We start from the raw sequence: 14,359 nt of genomic DNA, 5'->3' as shown, positions 1-14,359 counted from the left end.
CATTATTGATGTGGTGATAACCTGTATGATGTCCTTCCGTACATTATTGGTGTGGGGGTGATTCTCATACAATATCGGTGTGGCATGATTCATGTATGATATGATTCCCGTACATTATTGGTGTGGTGATTCCTGTACATTATTGCTGTGGAATGATTCCTGTATGATGTGCTTCCGTACAGTATTGGTCTGGGGGTGATTCCAGTATGATGTGATTCCCATATAATATTGGTGTAGTGATTCCTGTATGATGTCCTTCCTTTCCTACATTATCGGTGTGGGGTAATTTCAGTATGATGTTGTTCCCGTACTTTATTGGTGTGGGATGATTCCTGTATGATATGATTCCCGTACTCTATCGGTGTGGGGTGATTCCAGTATGATGTTGTTTCTGTACATTATTGGCGTGGCATGATTTATGTATGATGTGATTCGTATACATTATCGGTGTGTGGTGATTTGAGGCTCATTCCCGCGTCTACTCTCTTTCAGGGCTTCTGTTCCTGGCTGACTTCCATTTATCAGATGAAGTAAGGGCAGCTTGCCTTTCAGGTTCTGGGGTGGGGATTCGGATGAGTGGGCAGGTTGTATCCCGTGATGTCTGTGAGCTCTGGGTTTTCAGATTTATCACACTCTAGTTGTGGTGATTGTGCGTGAGGGGATGTGGAATTTTGCAGAAAGGTTTTTATAGGGGTGGTAGTGTAAGGCTACGTTCACATTTGCGTTGTGCGCCGCAGCGTCGGCGCCGCAACGCACAACGCAAACAAAAACGCAGCAAAACGCATGCACAACGCTGCGTTTTGCGCCGCATGCGTCCTTTTTTTCATTGATTTTTGACGCAGCAAAAATGCAACTTGCTGCGTCCTCTGCGCCCAGACGCGGGCGCCGCAGGGACGCATGCAGCGCAAAACGCAAGTGCAACGCATGTCCATGCGCCCCCATGTTAAATATAGGGGCGCATGACGCATGCGGCGACGCTGCGGCGCCCGACGCTGCGGCGCACACCGCAAATGTGAACGTAGCCTAATACTGGTATAGCGGGCAGCTGACTTTCTGGGGGCACTGTGATTGATCTTACAGGGGGGGGGGGTGCACAATAGGATATGGTGAGTCTTGTTTGGACCAAATAAATGTTCAGGGTGTTCTTGAGTAATGTGGTAGAGGTGCCGCAGGATCAGGTGTTAGGGGGTGATGATGGGACTGGTAGGGGGTGACATAGTGAGGAGGATAATGGTGGGTGGTAGGAGGTGATGTAAGGAGGAGGATGATGGTGGGTGGTAGGGCGTGATGTAGCGAGGAGGAGGATGATGGTGGGTGGTAGGGCGTGACGTAGCGAAGAGGATGGGGCCGGTAGGGAGTGACATGGCGAATAGGATGAAGGTGGGTGTTAGGGGGTGACGAAGTGAGGAGGGTGAATGGGTGATGTAGCAAAGATGAACGGTATTATAGAGGGTGACGTAGCAAGGACGATGGGGGTGGTAGGGGGTGATGAAGCTAGGATGATGCGGGTGGTAGGTTGTGACATAGCTAGGAGGATGATGGGGTGGTAGGGGGGGACTTAGCGAAGATGATGGGTGTTATTGGGTGTGACAGGATCATGGATATGATGGGGGGTGATCTAGCGAGGATGATGGGTTGGTAGGGGGTAACATATGGAGGATGATGATGGGAGTGGCTGGCTGTGATGTAGCAAGAGTGAAGGGGGTTTACATGACGAGTAGGATGATGGGTGTGACAGCAAGGATGATGGGAGTTGTAGGTCATCTGTGCTCGTCATTACAGGGATGAGGAAATCCAGAGTAAATGTGGGCTGGACGCCATCTTGTATCTGTCCTATCAGCGCCATCTGTTGGTGCTGCTGCTCCTCGTCTGTGTTCTCTCTATCTCCATTATCTTACCAGTGAACTTCTCTGGAAATTTGTTGGGTGAGTTGCCTGTTCCTCGTCCCGTGCTCGGCCTTTGTGATCCCATCTCTATAACCAGGCGTCTCTCCTCGTGCAGGTGACAGTCCGGCCCAGTTTGGACGCACAACAATCGTCAATGTCCCCACACAGTGAGTGCTGGATAGATGAAGGTTTGGGGTCCTGATGCTGCGGCCACTGACTGATAGTCTCTCTGTCCTTCAGGGACCGTTTCCTGTGGCTGCACAGCGTGTTTGCACTGCTATACTTTCTGCTGACTGTGCTGTGTGTGCGCCATCACTGCGCTTCCTTACACTACCGCGAAGATGATAAGGTGAAAGAAAGGGGAGCCTGGCCACCGCACTCCACCCAGTACTTCTCAACAGATAATGTATTGACTGGAGCACCTCATCCTTCTTCCCTCTCTCTATTTCCAGGTGGCACGTACCCTTATGGTGACACACATTCCCCGTGAGATCTCTGACCCCTCACTAATCACCAAGCATTTCCAGTAAGTGTAACCTACAGATGCATGGACATGCTGGGAGAGCCACCATAGCACTGTACATATATGTAGTGGTCGCCTACACCTGAGGGGGCGCGTGGACATTGGTCACCTGCATTTGACGGGGAGCGTGGACAGTAGATGTCACCATCTGAGGGGTGCGTGGACTATGGATGCGTGGATTGGGGTGGCCTGTAGGTGACTTAGGCGATTACTATTGCATTACTGCTGCGTATCACACATGTCCCAACCTCAGCTTTTTTGTGTTGCAGTGAGGCGTACCCCAGCTGCACTGTCACAGATGTCCAGTTCAGCTATGATGTCCGGAGACTGATGAAGTTGGACACAGAAAGGTGAGGGGCTTGTCCATACACTGGTGGGCACGCCACCCATATCAGGAAAGTGTGTACATGTCACTTCCATCATCAAGCACAAAACACAGGAATGGAACTAGCATACCCACAGGCGAGCTCACATACTGTGAATTAACTAAAGTCCGATGGGCCCTGGTGCAAGATTTAGACCTGGGTCCCACCCATCCTGTATATTCCCCAACCTGGCAGATATATCCCTTATCCTGGGCCCCATATATCCCCAAACCTGGTGTATATATCCTCGATTTGGAGGTCTGTATTTGGAATGATACTCAAATCAAAATGGAAAATCAAATTACAAGCTGATCCAACTTCAGTGGACATGCCTCAAGACAAGGAAACGCTGTTCAGTAGTGTTGGTGGCCTCCACGTGCTCGTATGACTTCCCTATAATGCCTGGGCATGCTGCTGATGAGGTGGCCGATGTTCTCCTAAAGGGATCTCCTCTCAGACCTGGATTAAAGAATCGGTCAACTCCTGGACAGTCTGGGGTGCTTCATGGTGTCGGTGGATGGAACGAGACATGATGTCCCACATGTGTTAGATTGGATCAGGTCTGGGAAATGGGCAGGCCAGTCTATAGCATCAATGTCTTCATCATGTAGAAACTGCTGACACACTTCAGCCAGATGAGGCCTGGCATTGTCATACATCAGAAGGAACCCAGGGACCACTGCACCTGCATATGGTCTCACAAGGGGTCTGAGGATCTCATCCCGGTACCTAATAGCAGTTAGGGTACCTCTGACTAGTACATGGAGGGCTGTGCAGCCCTCCAAAGAAATGCCTCCCCACACCATTACTTACCACTGCCAAACCGTCATGCTGAAGGATTTGGCAGGCAGATCGCTCTCCACATCGTCTCCAGACTGTCACGTCTGTCACTTGTGCTCAGTGTGAACCTGCTCTCATCTGTGAAGAGCACAGGGCGCCAGTGTCGAATCTGCCAATCTTGGTGTTCTCTGACAAATGCCAATCGCCCTGCACGGCATTGGGCTATAAGCACAACTCCCACTTGAGAACCGCGGGCCCTCATACCACTGTCATGGAGTTTGTTTCTGACAGTTTGAGCAGACACATGGATGTTAGTGGCCTGCTGGAGGTTACTTTGCAGGGCACTGACACTGCTCCTCCTGTTCCTCCTTACACAAAGGAGGAGGTAGCGGTCCTGCTGCTGGGTTGTTGCCATCCTACGGCCCCATCCACGTTTCCTGGTGTGCTGGCCTGTGTTCTGGTATCTGTCCATGCTCTAGACACTGTGCTGACAGATACAGCCACCCTTCTTGCCACAGCTCTCATTGATGTGCCATCCTGGATGAGCTGCACTACCTCAGCAACTTCTGTGGGTTGTAGACACCGCCTCATGCTACTGTACCTCTAGGGGTGAGATCCCTATGCCCCTGACGTCAGCTGATTGACCGGAGGCATATACAGCTCTGGCAAAAATTAAGAGACCACCACATCAAGACCCTGTCATGGGCAGCCCAATCTCCAAACCTAAACCCCATTGAAACCTCTGGAATGTAATCAAGAGGAAGATGGATAGTCACAAGCCATCAAAGAAGAACTGCTTACATTTTTTCTCCAGAAGCAGTGTGAAAGACTGGTGGAAAGCATGCCAAGACGCATAAAAGCTGTGATTAAAAATCATGGTTATTCCACAAAAACTTGATTTCTGAACTCTTCCTGAGTTAAAACATTAGTATTGTTGTTTCTAAATGATTATGAACTTGTTTTCTTTGCATTATTTGAGGTCTGAAAGCACTTTTTTTTTAATTTTGACCATTTCTCCTTTTCAGAAACAAAATACAAAATGTATTGCTTGGAAATTCGGAGACATGTTGTCAGAAGTTTATAGAATAAAGGAACAATTTACATTTTACTCAAAAATTATACCTATAAAGAGAAAAATCAGACAAACTGGACATTTTGCAGTGGTCTCTTAATTTTTGCCAGAGCTGTATTGCCATGTATGTTCCTATCAGTTTGTGTTGGCATCGGAAGGCTCCTCACCTGCATAGGCCCGGTCGAGGTCGTGACCTCTGCGACCATTGTCAATTACACCTCTGTGCACACATGCAGGCAGGCAGCATATCGATTCAGTATTCAGGCAGGGAGGAGGACGATCTGTGGAGACACATCAGTCACATCTCTGCATCTCTTTGGCTCCCCATCTTATCGTGTCTTCCTGTTATTTCTTCTTTGTAGGCGTCGTGCTATGAAAGGTCGTCTGTACTTCGCTGGAAAATCCCAGAAGGAAGGAAGAATTTTAATTAAAACCCACCCATGTGCCCGGCTGTGTCCCTGCGACTGCTGCGGCTTCCCAAAGGTGAAAGATCATTGCATTGCCTCCATAGAAAGACGGTGGCCAAGAATCCACATCTACAGAGGTTGCCTACGGAAGCCTCATACAGACGTTCTGCATGTGCTGAGATGACATTACAGTCTGGGTAGTGACAGAAATCCCCATCATTCCCCTCCGTGCTCCAGGACTGTGTATGTGGCTCAGCCTCTAGGACCCGACATTGTCGGAAGTTCCTCCATTGTTGTCACAGGCTCACAAGTAATTGGAGAGTTGACTGATGAGTGTTCCTTAGTGCGGTACAGCCTCCGCTCTCATCAGACCATAGAGAAAAAGGCTGCAGGTTTACATTTAGAAGCCATTAATGGAAACTCAAAATATCCATCCATATTGGAGTTATCATATTCCTAATGGTCTGTGCTGCATCCATCATCCTGGAAGTGGAAGGAAATTATGGAAATTCCACTGCCAATCAAAAATGCACATGTCCTCGCCCCATCCCCTCCTCTCCGGAGTCCCGTTCCTCGCTTGACCTTTTCTCTCCGGTGTCCCCCATGCTTAGGTAGACGCGGAGCAGTATTATGCAGAGTTGGAGGAGAAGCTGACCGATGAGTTCACTGCCGAGAGGAACCGCATTCCCCTGAAGAGGCTCGGCACCGCATTTGTCACCTTCCAGGACGAGCGTATGACGGCAGTGTGAGTGACTCCTCCATTTTTGTGTGTAGTGATGGTTCTCTGTAGAGGTGCTATGTACTGGTGCATGTTGTAATAGATGATTGGATGATTCTGTTTGGTTGGTTCATTGGAATTGTTTTCTCATGACGCCATATCCGAGTGGGATGAGCTTATAGTAAAGATGCCACTAAGCTGGCACCAATGTGCCAAGTGTGATTGGAGTCTCTTTTCATCAGAATCATCCAGGACTACAGCCAGCCACGGTGTCGCCGAGCGCCCCAGCAATCCTCCGTTACCCCAGTACTTCATTCTCACCAGTGGGGTGTGCGCTATGCACCTGCGCCCAATGACGTTATCTGGTAAGTTACTGTCTGCTGTCATGTCTCCATACGCTGCCGAGTGGCTGCTCATATTCCTGCCGCTGACAGGGAGAATTTGGCGGTGTCTGGACCCACGTGGTGGCTGCGACTTGTGGCCCTAAACCTGGCCCTGTTTATCCTGCTCTTCTTCCTGACCACTCCGGCTGTGGTGGTCAGCACCATGGACAGATTCAATGTCACCTACCCCGTAGAGAACCTACAGGTGAGCGGCCTCAGGTCTGTTCCCCCTGATGACTGAGCAGCGTGACCCTCCTCATCTGCTGTCTCTCTCCAGAATCCAGTTATCACCCAGTTTCTACCCACCCTGCTGCTGTGGGTGTTCTCTGTGTGTCTGCCCTTCCTGGTGTATTACTCGGCCTTCCTGGAATGTCACTGGACCAGGTAAGAGCTCTTCCCTCCTGTATGGGGCAGATCTGTGCCCCCATGTTGTATACGTCCCTTCTGTATGGGGGGGCGATCAGTGCCGTCGTATACGTCCCTAAAGTATGGGGGGGGGGGTGATCAGTGCCGTCGTATACGTCCCTAAAGTATGGGTTCATCGGTGTTCCGTTGTATACATCCCTCCTCTATGGGGGGATCAGTGACCCGTCGTATACGTCCCTCCTGTGTGGGGTGATCAGTGCTCTGTCGCATACGTCCCTCCTAAATGGGGAGAGGGGGGAGATCAGTGCCTCCTGTTATGTACGTCCCTCTATGGGAGGAGATCTGTGCCCCCTGTTGTGTACGTCCCACCTCTACGGGGGAGATCTGTGTCCCCTCTCATGTACATCCCTCCCAGCTGGGGGAATCGGTTCCTCCTCTCGTGTATGTCTTTCCTGTGGGGGGGCAATTGGTGCCCCGTTTTTTTCCTTGTGGGGGATTGGTGCTCCCTGTCCTATACGTCCTTTCTGTGGGGGAAAGGTGCCCCCTCTCGTATACGTCCCTCTTTTATGGGGGGATTGGTGCCACCTGTTGTGTACGTCCTTCCTGTGTGGGGGGAACAGTGCTCCTTCATATGTCTCTCCTGTATGGGGGGGATGTCGTGTACAACTCTCCCGTCTGGGGGAGGATCAGTGCCCATTCTCTTTTCCGACGTGTGTGTGTGTGTGTGTGTGTGTGTGTGTGTGTGTGTGTCCGTGCCCTCTGTCATGTATATCCCTCCTGATTGGGGGGATACAAGTCCCCTTTTGTGTTCGGCGGTTTACTTTGGTTATTATTGATGATGGGAGTGTGAATCTTCACACACTTGCCCTCCTCATCCTGTATGACTCCCACAATGTTTTGCTTTACAGGTCTAACGAGAACCAGCTAACGATGCACAAGTGCTTCCTGTTCCTGGTCTTCATGGTTATCGTGCTGCCCTCTCTGGGGCTGACGAGGTACTGCAGGCATCGCACACAGGGCACTGGTATAGACTTGATTGCAGAGCTGACACCCTCTTTCCTCTGCAGCCTGGATCTCTTCTTCCGGTGGCTCTTTGACATTCACTTTTTGGATTCGGCAAATGTGAAGTTCCAGTGAGTTAAGAACTCGCCTCTAATACCTCACCTGATGCACCCTACTGTGATCCCAGGACCCCTCCATCATACCGTCTGATCACACAACCCCCCCCCCCCACAACGCACCGTCAGTACGGTACTCGCTGACCACACGACTCCCCTCCATCATGCCGCTCACTGATCACACGACCCTCTCCACCGTACTGTCAGTACAGCACTCGCTGTTCACACAACCCCCCTCCACAGCACCGTCTCATCGGCGCTCACTAATCACACGACCCCCTCCACCACACAGTCTGTACAACACTCACTGACCACATGACCTCCCTCCACCGAGCTATCAGTACGGCACTCACTGATCACACGACCCCCCTCCACTGCACCATCAGTACGGAGCTCACTGATCACAGGACCCCCCTCCACCGTAACGTCTGTACGGCGCTCACTGATCACACGACCCCCCCCCCCCTCCACTATGCCATCAGTACAGCACTCACTGATCACACAACCCCCTCCACCGTACCGTCTGTACGGCGCTCACTGATCACACAAACCCCCTCCACCATACTGTCGGTACAGCACTCGCTGATCACATGACCCCCTCCTCCACCACATCGTCTGTATGGCACTTGGCAATCACATGACCTCTTCCACAGGTGTGTATTTCTACCTAATAATGGCGCATTCTTCGTTAACTACGTCATCACCGCCAGTCTGATTGGCACGGCGATGGAGCTGCTGCGTATTCCAGGCCTCACTGTTTACGCAACCCGCCTGTGTTTGGCCAAATCCATCCCGGAGCGGCTCCATGTGAAGCGGGTAACTGTTCTGTCCTGTGGCTGTGGGCGGTAGTCCGAGTGTGCTGTGAGTAGCCTGATGTTTCTCGTTATAGAGTCAGGCCTATGAGTTCCAGTTTGGCCTAGAGTACGCCTGGAGCACATGCGTCTTCTCGGTAGTGATGACATACAGCATCACGTGCCCCATCATCGCTCCTTTCGGTGAGTGTGCGGGAGGCTATTTCCATTACTGTATGGTGCAGCCCCCTCATCTCTTCTTCACCCACAGGTCTGTTGTATCTGCTCCTGAAGCACATGACCGACCGCTACAACATCTACTACGCCTACATCCCCGCCAAGCTGAGCCCCCGCCTACACGCCGCCGCTGCCCGCCAGCTACTCGCCGCCCCCATACTCTGCATCTTCTGGTTGCTGTTCTTCTCCGTCTTGCGGCTCGGTAAGTGGGACCACGGCTCATATGCCCTGAGAGGCATGCAGCTCCTGAGTGCTCATGCTCCAGTTTTTCCACAGGCTCCACCCATCCGGTCACGCTCTTCACCTTTGCTTCACTCCTCTGTTGTTTGCTTTTCTCTATTTTCGGCCTTTGTCTGAGAAAACTGCATCCAAAAAGACCATCGAGTTATCAGGTAAGAACAAGCCTCCCGACCCCAGATAACATGAGGATTATTCCGTGGCACATTAGACTCTGCCCCCAGGACACATAATCTCCTGTGTAGACTCCTCCCACTGGACATACAACTTCCAGAGTAGACTCCGCCCACAAAACACACCCCCTCTCAATTAAACTCTGCCCACATGACACACAATTTTCCGATTAGACTCAGACCCAGGGACTCTGCAGCAGGTCACACAACCTGACTTTTAGACTCCGCCCAATTGATAACATTTGCTCCTGTACTGCTGACTGTCTCACGCAGATGTCGGAGCAGGGTGAGGGGATCTTGCAGGACCCTGAAAGCAGCAGTATATCATCCACACTGCAGTCCACGGTGAGAATTTGCTTTTGTCCTCAGGACCCTCGCGCTACATACATCGCCTTATCGGGTTCTCTCCTTTCTACCCCCCAGGTTTTCGTAGCGACTGTATTACAGGAGGAGGACCTGTCACCTCTGGCCTCCCCGGCTCACCCTTCATATGGTGCCCTGGAGACCCGGGCCGACAGCCCTTCAGAGACCTCTATAGAAGAGCGCTCACAGGACAGCTATGAACAGGGGACATGCTGCACCCAGGAGGGGTCTCCTTGAGCCTCTATAAGGCTTTTTTAAAGGTCAGAGGTTAACAAGTCGCTGAGTGCCTTGGATGATGGAGTTGTGACATGCAGGCTGCGTTATGGGTATTAGGCCCCTCTGTGATACCGGGCCCCGCCAGTGTACGAAGAGCCAGCAGAAGATCACGTCACACAGAGGGGGGTGGCTCAACTTCCAAGCCCCTCCCACCACCTCTTTGCAGCGCCGCTCCCTCGCTAGATTTTGCGCGTGCATGGGACCTGCGCCTCGTTGCCTGAACAAGCGGAGTCATGCCAAATAAAGAACCCAAGTCCTATTGTGTGCAGGTTGTGTCGCATACATGTGGTGCCGTGTGCAGGTGGAGCAGGTTGTGTCGCATACATGTGCCATGTGCAGGTGGAGCAGGTTGTGTCGCATACATGTGGTGCCGTGTGCAGGTGGAGCAGGTTGTGTCGCATACATGTGCCGTGTGCAGGTGGAGCAGGTTGTGTCGCATACATGTGGTGCCGTGTGCAGGTGGAGCAGGTTGTGTCGCATACATGTGGTGCCGTGTGCAGGTGGAGCAGGTTCTCGAGGATGTGTGGTGCCGTGTGCAGGTGGAGCAGGTTGTGTCACGAACGTGTGGAGTGTTGTATTGCGACCATGTGTGTTTTGCAGGTGGAGCAGGTTGTGTTGCAGACGTGTGGTGCCGTGTGCAGGTGGAGCAGGTTGTGTCACGGACGTGTGGTGCCGTGTGCAGGTGGAGCAGGTTGTGTCGCGGATGTGTGAAGTGTTGTGCAGGTGGAGCAGGTTGTATTGCGGCCACGTGTTTTTTGCAGGTGGATCAGGTTCTGTAGTGGACGTGTGGTGCTGTGTGCAGGTGGAGCAGGTTATGTCGAGGACCTGTGGTGCTGTGTCCAGGTGGAGAAGGTTGTGTCAAGGCCATGTGGTGTGTTGTGCAGGTTGTGTCGTGGATGCATGTGCCGTGTGCTGGTGGAGCAGGTTTTGCTACTGACATGTGCTGTGCAGCAGGTTGTGTTGGGTAAACGGGGTCCTCTCACTTACATCCTGTGAGGAGGATGGCTGAGTGGCCCCTGGATGGATGAGGGCCACATGGTCTGGTCTTTTCCAGTTTATTACATTAACTTCTAGGACAGGTGAAGCACAAGACAGGACGGACACCTCATTCCGCTGCACATGTTCAGTAGCGGTCATGGCTCCTCTGGGTCCTTCCCCCAGCCACGACTCATGGTGCTCACCACAATGGCGTACAGTCCGCTCCAGGCATCGCGAGTGTCAGATGTGAATACGTCCCCCAGCCCGGACTCAAGAGCGAAGAGTAGTGACTCCCCCACCGTCTGCAAGGAAGAAATGAGGTCAGAGGTCGTGGCTGTCACCGAGCCCCCGGCGTCAATACTTACATTGAAGGACTCTAGTCGGATGCCGGTGGCATGGTGCTTCATCCCCAGGCTGATCAAATATTCCTCCAGAGAGGGGAGAGCGTCGAGGCTCTGCACGGCAGCGTCAATTACTGTCATCACCTGAACGAGGAGCAGATGGGGGGGAGGGTTATACCAGAGGCCGAACCCCAATATCACTGCACCCCCCCCACACACACATCTGAGACTATCATTTACTACACCACTGCTGTGAGAATATGTGACCCCCGACGACTAGGGCGAGCCTTCATGTGAAATGGATAGTAATCTCCTCCCTACATGAGCAGAGGCTGCACCACAGAGACACCAGCATCCATGTCAGGAGGACTGATATCCATGACAACACTGTGCCAATCAGACATCAGTAGTGCAGCCTCAGACTGGAACATTTCTCATTCAGGATGATTGGTATCTAAATTCTGAGAGACTCGTGTCGTGTACGGAGCACTGACGCATGATCATGGGGCAGCACCCTATACAGCTCACCGGCCAGCGAGTGGACTTCCCAGGAACAAAATTAATTTTAATCAACATTTTATTCACTAGCTCTTGGAATAATACAGTAGTGTTTGAAATAATAGCTGTCCAATATGATAACCATTTCAATCACTGTTTTTGGCATAAATTATATCCCCACGTCACACAATTTACCAGTTGATGCAGTAGATTCTAAGGCTATGTGTCCACTGGACGTATTGGCATCGCTTTGGACGCAGCGGATACACCGCTCATACTCACATGCGAGAAACTCTTGAGTCTCGCACTTTAATACTCGGCACTGCACCCAGCACTCAAATCGGAGCGTGCAGCTGCATGTATTGCTATGCGGCTGCACGCTCCGATCTGAGTGCCGGATGCAGTGCCAAGTATTGAAGTGTGAGACTCAGAGTTTCTCGCATGTGAGTATGAGCCCTTAGAATAATGAATTGAAAGGGGAAAGTGTTCACAATAATAGCAGTGGGGAGATGAATTAGTGCGGTCAATCATTCTGTGAGGAACCAGGTGTGAATCAGGTGGCCCTTATCATAGGGTGAAGCCAGGACATGTTGTACATGCATTTCTCCTGAAAGCCTGAGAAATATGGGTCATTCCAGACATTGTACAGAAGAACAGCGTACTTTGGTTAAAAAGTTGATTGGAAAGGGTAAAACTTGTAAAGAAGTGCAGACAATGATCGGCTGTTCAGCTAAAGTCATCTCCAATGCTTTACAATGGAAAGCCAAACCAGAGAGACGTGGAAGAAAATGGAAGACAACCATTCTAATGGATGGAAGAATAGCCAGAATGGCTAAGGCTCAGCCAATGATCGGCTCCAGGATGATCACAGACCGTCTCATGTAACCTGTGAGGACTGGGACAGTTAGAAGACGCCTGTGTGACGCTAATCTTAGTAAGAAGTCCTCACTGTTATAAAAACTACATGTACTGAAGCGGATACAATCTGCCAAAGAACACATCAACTGGCCTGAAGAGAAATGGAGAAACATTTTATGGACTGATGAAAGTAAAATTGTTCTTTTTGGGTCCAAGGTCCGCAGACAGCTCGTCGGACGACCCCCAGACTCTGCATTCAGCCACTGTACACTGCAGACAGTGAAGCATGGAGGTGCCAGCATCATCATATGGACATGTTTCTCTCACTATGGTGCCAGTCTATTTACCGCACACCAGGGATCAGTTTGCATATATTACAATACTGGAAGAGGTCGTGTTGCCTTATGCTGAGGTGGATATGCCCTCAAAATGGGTTTCAACAAGACAATGACCCTAAACACAGCAGCAAATGAGCAAAATCTGGGTTCCAGTCCAACAAAATTTGGGTTATGCAGTGGCCGGCCCAATCCCCGGACCTTAATCCGATAGGACACTTGTGGGGTGACATAAAAAAAATGTCATTTCTGAGGCAAAGCCAACAAATGCCAAAAAAATGGTGGGATGTCGTCCAAGGGTCCTGGGCTGGAATAACAGGTGACAGAAGTTGGTGACTTTACGCAACATAGATGTGAAGTCGTTCTAAAATACTGTGGGTAACAACTAAATATTAGGTTAGTGATTCACAGGAATGAGAAATCCACCAAAAATACATATTGTGAGTTTGTAAAGACAAATGCAGGCACTGCTATTTATTAGAACAGCCCAGTGTTCGTTATTTGTTACTTTCTGTAGTTATAAATTATATACATTTCTCTTCATGGTATGAATTAGAAAACAGTGTGCAACGTTCCCAATGCTGGAAATAAAAACTCATATAAAGGTTTTGTGTTAAACTCATGTTTTTGAACACACTGCTATTATTTTGAACACTACTGTAATTTCCACAATTGGGTTTTTAAACAAAATGTTCCTATGCCGAGGTAATCTTATACATGTGTTCCTGCAGAGTACTGTGTAATGGTCGCGTCTGACCGTACAGGAACATGGTCTGATCATACCACAGCTCCTGGGAGGGGAGAAAATAATAGAGGATACAGACATTACAGCCGGGATCACAGCTGATTCTTTCTTGGAGGTAAAACATTTAAAAAAAAAAAACCGGCAGAGAAATGTTTTATCTCACAAAAAGAATCAGCTGTGATCCCTGCTGTAATATCTGTATCCTCTTTTGCTTCCCCCCCGCCCAGGAGCTGTGGTATGATCAGACCATGTTCCTGTAAGGTCAGACACAGACATTACACAAGTACAGCAGGGGACATTTATAAGATTATCTCAGCACAGGGACATTTTATTTAAACTTTCAATTGTGGAAATTATTGTTATTCCAAGATTTATTGATTAAAATTAACTTTATTTGTCAGAAAAAAAAAACATTTAAAAAGTCTGGATTTGCACTTCTCCGCCATCCCCGCCACATGATGGGTGCGATGCTCCACTCAATCTCGATGAATTCGCCACTCAGCCCTGTGACCTGATATGTGCACCACTCCACCCAGGGACCTGATGGGTGCGACTCTCCAGACTATCCCCAGTGACCCTATGGCCGGCCTCACACTAGCGAGTTTTACGGACGTAAGAGCGCAGAAATTACGTCCGTAAAACTCGCAAAATAAACGGCACAATGCTTCTCAATGGGGCTGCTCCTATCAGCCGTATATTACGGATCCGTAATATACGGCTTTCTACAGCCATACAAAATCGCAGCATGCTGCGTTTGTCAGCGTATTGCGCAAAAAAATCGCTAATGAAAGTCTATGGGGGCGAGAAAAATACGGATTCCACACGGACCAGCAGTGTGACTTGCGAGAAATACGCAGCGGTGTTAGTGAAAAGTCGGTAATTCAATTGCCGGCTTTTCATTTCTCCTGC

At 50.2% G+C, this 14,359-nt stretch overlaps 2 protein-coding genes across 11 annotated transcripts in view; one reads left to right on the top strand and one right to left on the bottom strand.

Annotated features, from left to right (window-relative positions):
• The window catches only part of TMEM63C (transmembrane protein 63C), a 42,799-nt gene extending 32,845 nt beyond the window's left edge, over nt 1-9,954 (top strand). For all 10 annotated transcript variants that reach the window (XM_077267493.1, XM_077267494.1, XM_077267500.1 and 7 more), the window contains 19 exons: nt 493-530; nt 1,783-1,925; nt 2,002-2,053; nt 2,127-2,235; nt 2,339-2,412; nt 2,679-2,759; nt 4,989-5,109; nt 5,645-5,778; nt 5,994-6,116; nt 6,186-6,339; nt 6,412-6,518; nt 7,409-7,495; nt 7,568-7,633; nt 8,272-8,434; nt 8,508-8,613; nt 8,681-8,848; nt 8,923-9,038; nt 9,330-9,401; nt 9,480-9,954. In XM_077267493.1, the coding sequence (XP_077123608.1) occupies nt 493-530; nt 1,783-1,925; nt 2,002-2,053; nt 2,127-2,235; nt 2,339-2,412; nt 2,679-2,759; nt 4,989-5,109; nt 5,645-5,778; nt 5,994-6,116; nt 6,186-6,339; nt 6,412-6,518; nt 7,409-7,495; nt 7,568-7,633; nt 8,272-8,434; nt 8,508-8,613; nt 8,681-8,848; nt 8,923-9,038; nt 9,330-9,401; nt 9,480-9,656 (2,091 nt within the window). In that variant the 3' untranslated portion in view covers nt 9,657-9,954. The remainder of the gene's footprint in view (nt 1-492; nt 531-1,782; nt 1,926-2,001; nt 2,054-2,126; nt 2,236-2,338; nt 2,413-2,678; nt 2,760-4,988; nt 5,110-5,644; nt 5,779-5,993; nt 6,117-6,185; nt 6,340-6,411; nt 6,519-7,408; nt 7,496-7,567; nt 7,634-8,271; nt 8,435-8,507; nt 8,614-8,680; nt 8,849-8,922; nt 9,039-9,329; nt 9,402-9,479) is intronic.
• Nucleotides 9,955-10,734: 780 nt separating this feature from the next.
• Nucleotides 10,735-14,359, bottom strand: part of NGB (neuroglobin) — a 35,346-nt gene continuing 31,721 nt past the window's right edge. The window contains exons 3-4 of the mRNA XM_077267518.1: nt 11,039-11,158; nt 10,735-10,975 (exon numbers count right to left, since the gene is read on the bottom strand). Coding sequence (XP_077123633.1) covers nt 10,829-10,975; nt 11,039-11,158 — 267 coding nt within the window. The 3' untranslated portion in view covers nt 10,735-10,828. The remainder of the gene's footprint in view (nt 10,976-11,038; nt 11,159-14,359) is intronic.

This window comes from Ranitomeya variabilis, chromosome 1, assembly GCF_051348905.1.
Source record: "Ranitomeya variabilis isolate aRanVar5 chromosome 1, aRanVar5.hap1, whole genome shotgun sequence".
In the NCBI taxonomy this organism is placed as follows: domain Eukaryota; kingdom Metazoa; phylum Chordata; class Amphibia; order Anura; family Dendrobatidae; genus Ranitomeya; species Ranitomeya variabilis.
Note: the sequence above shows the minus strand (reverse complement) of the source record. Positions and strands in the feature narration are given on the sequence as shown.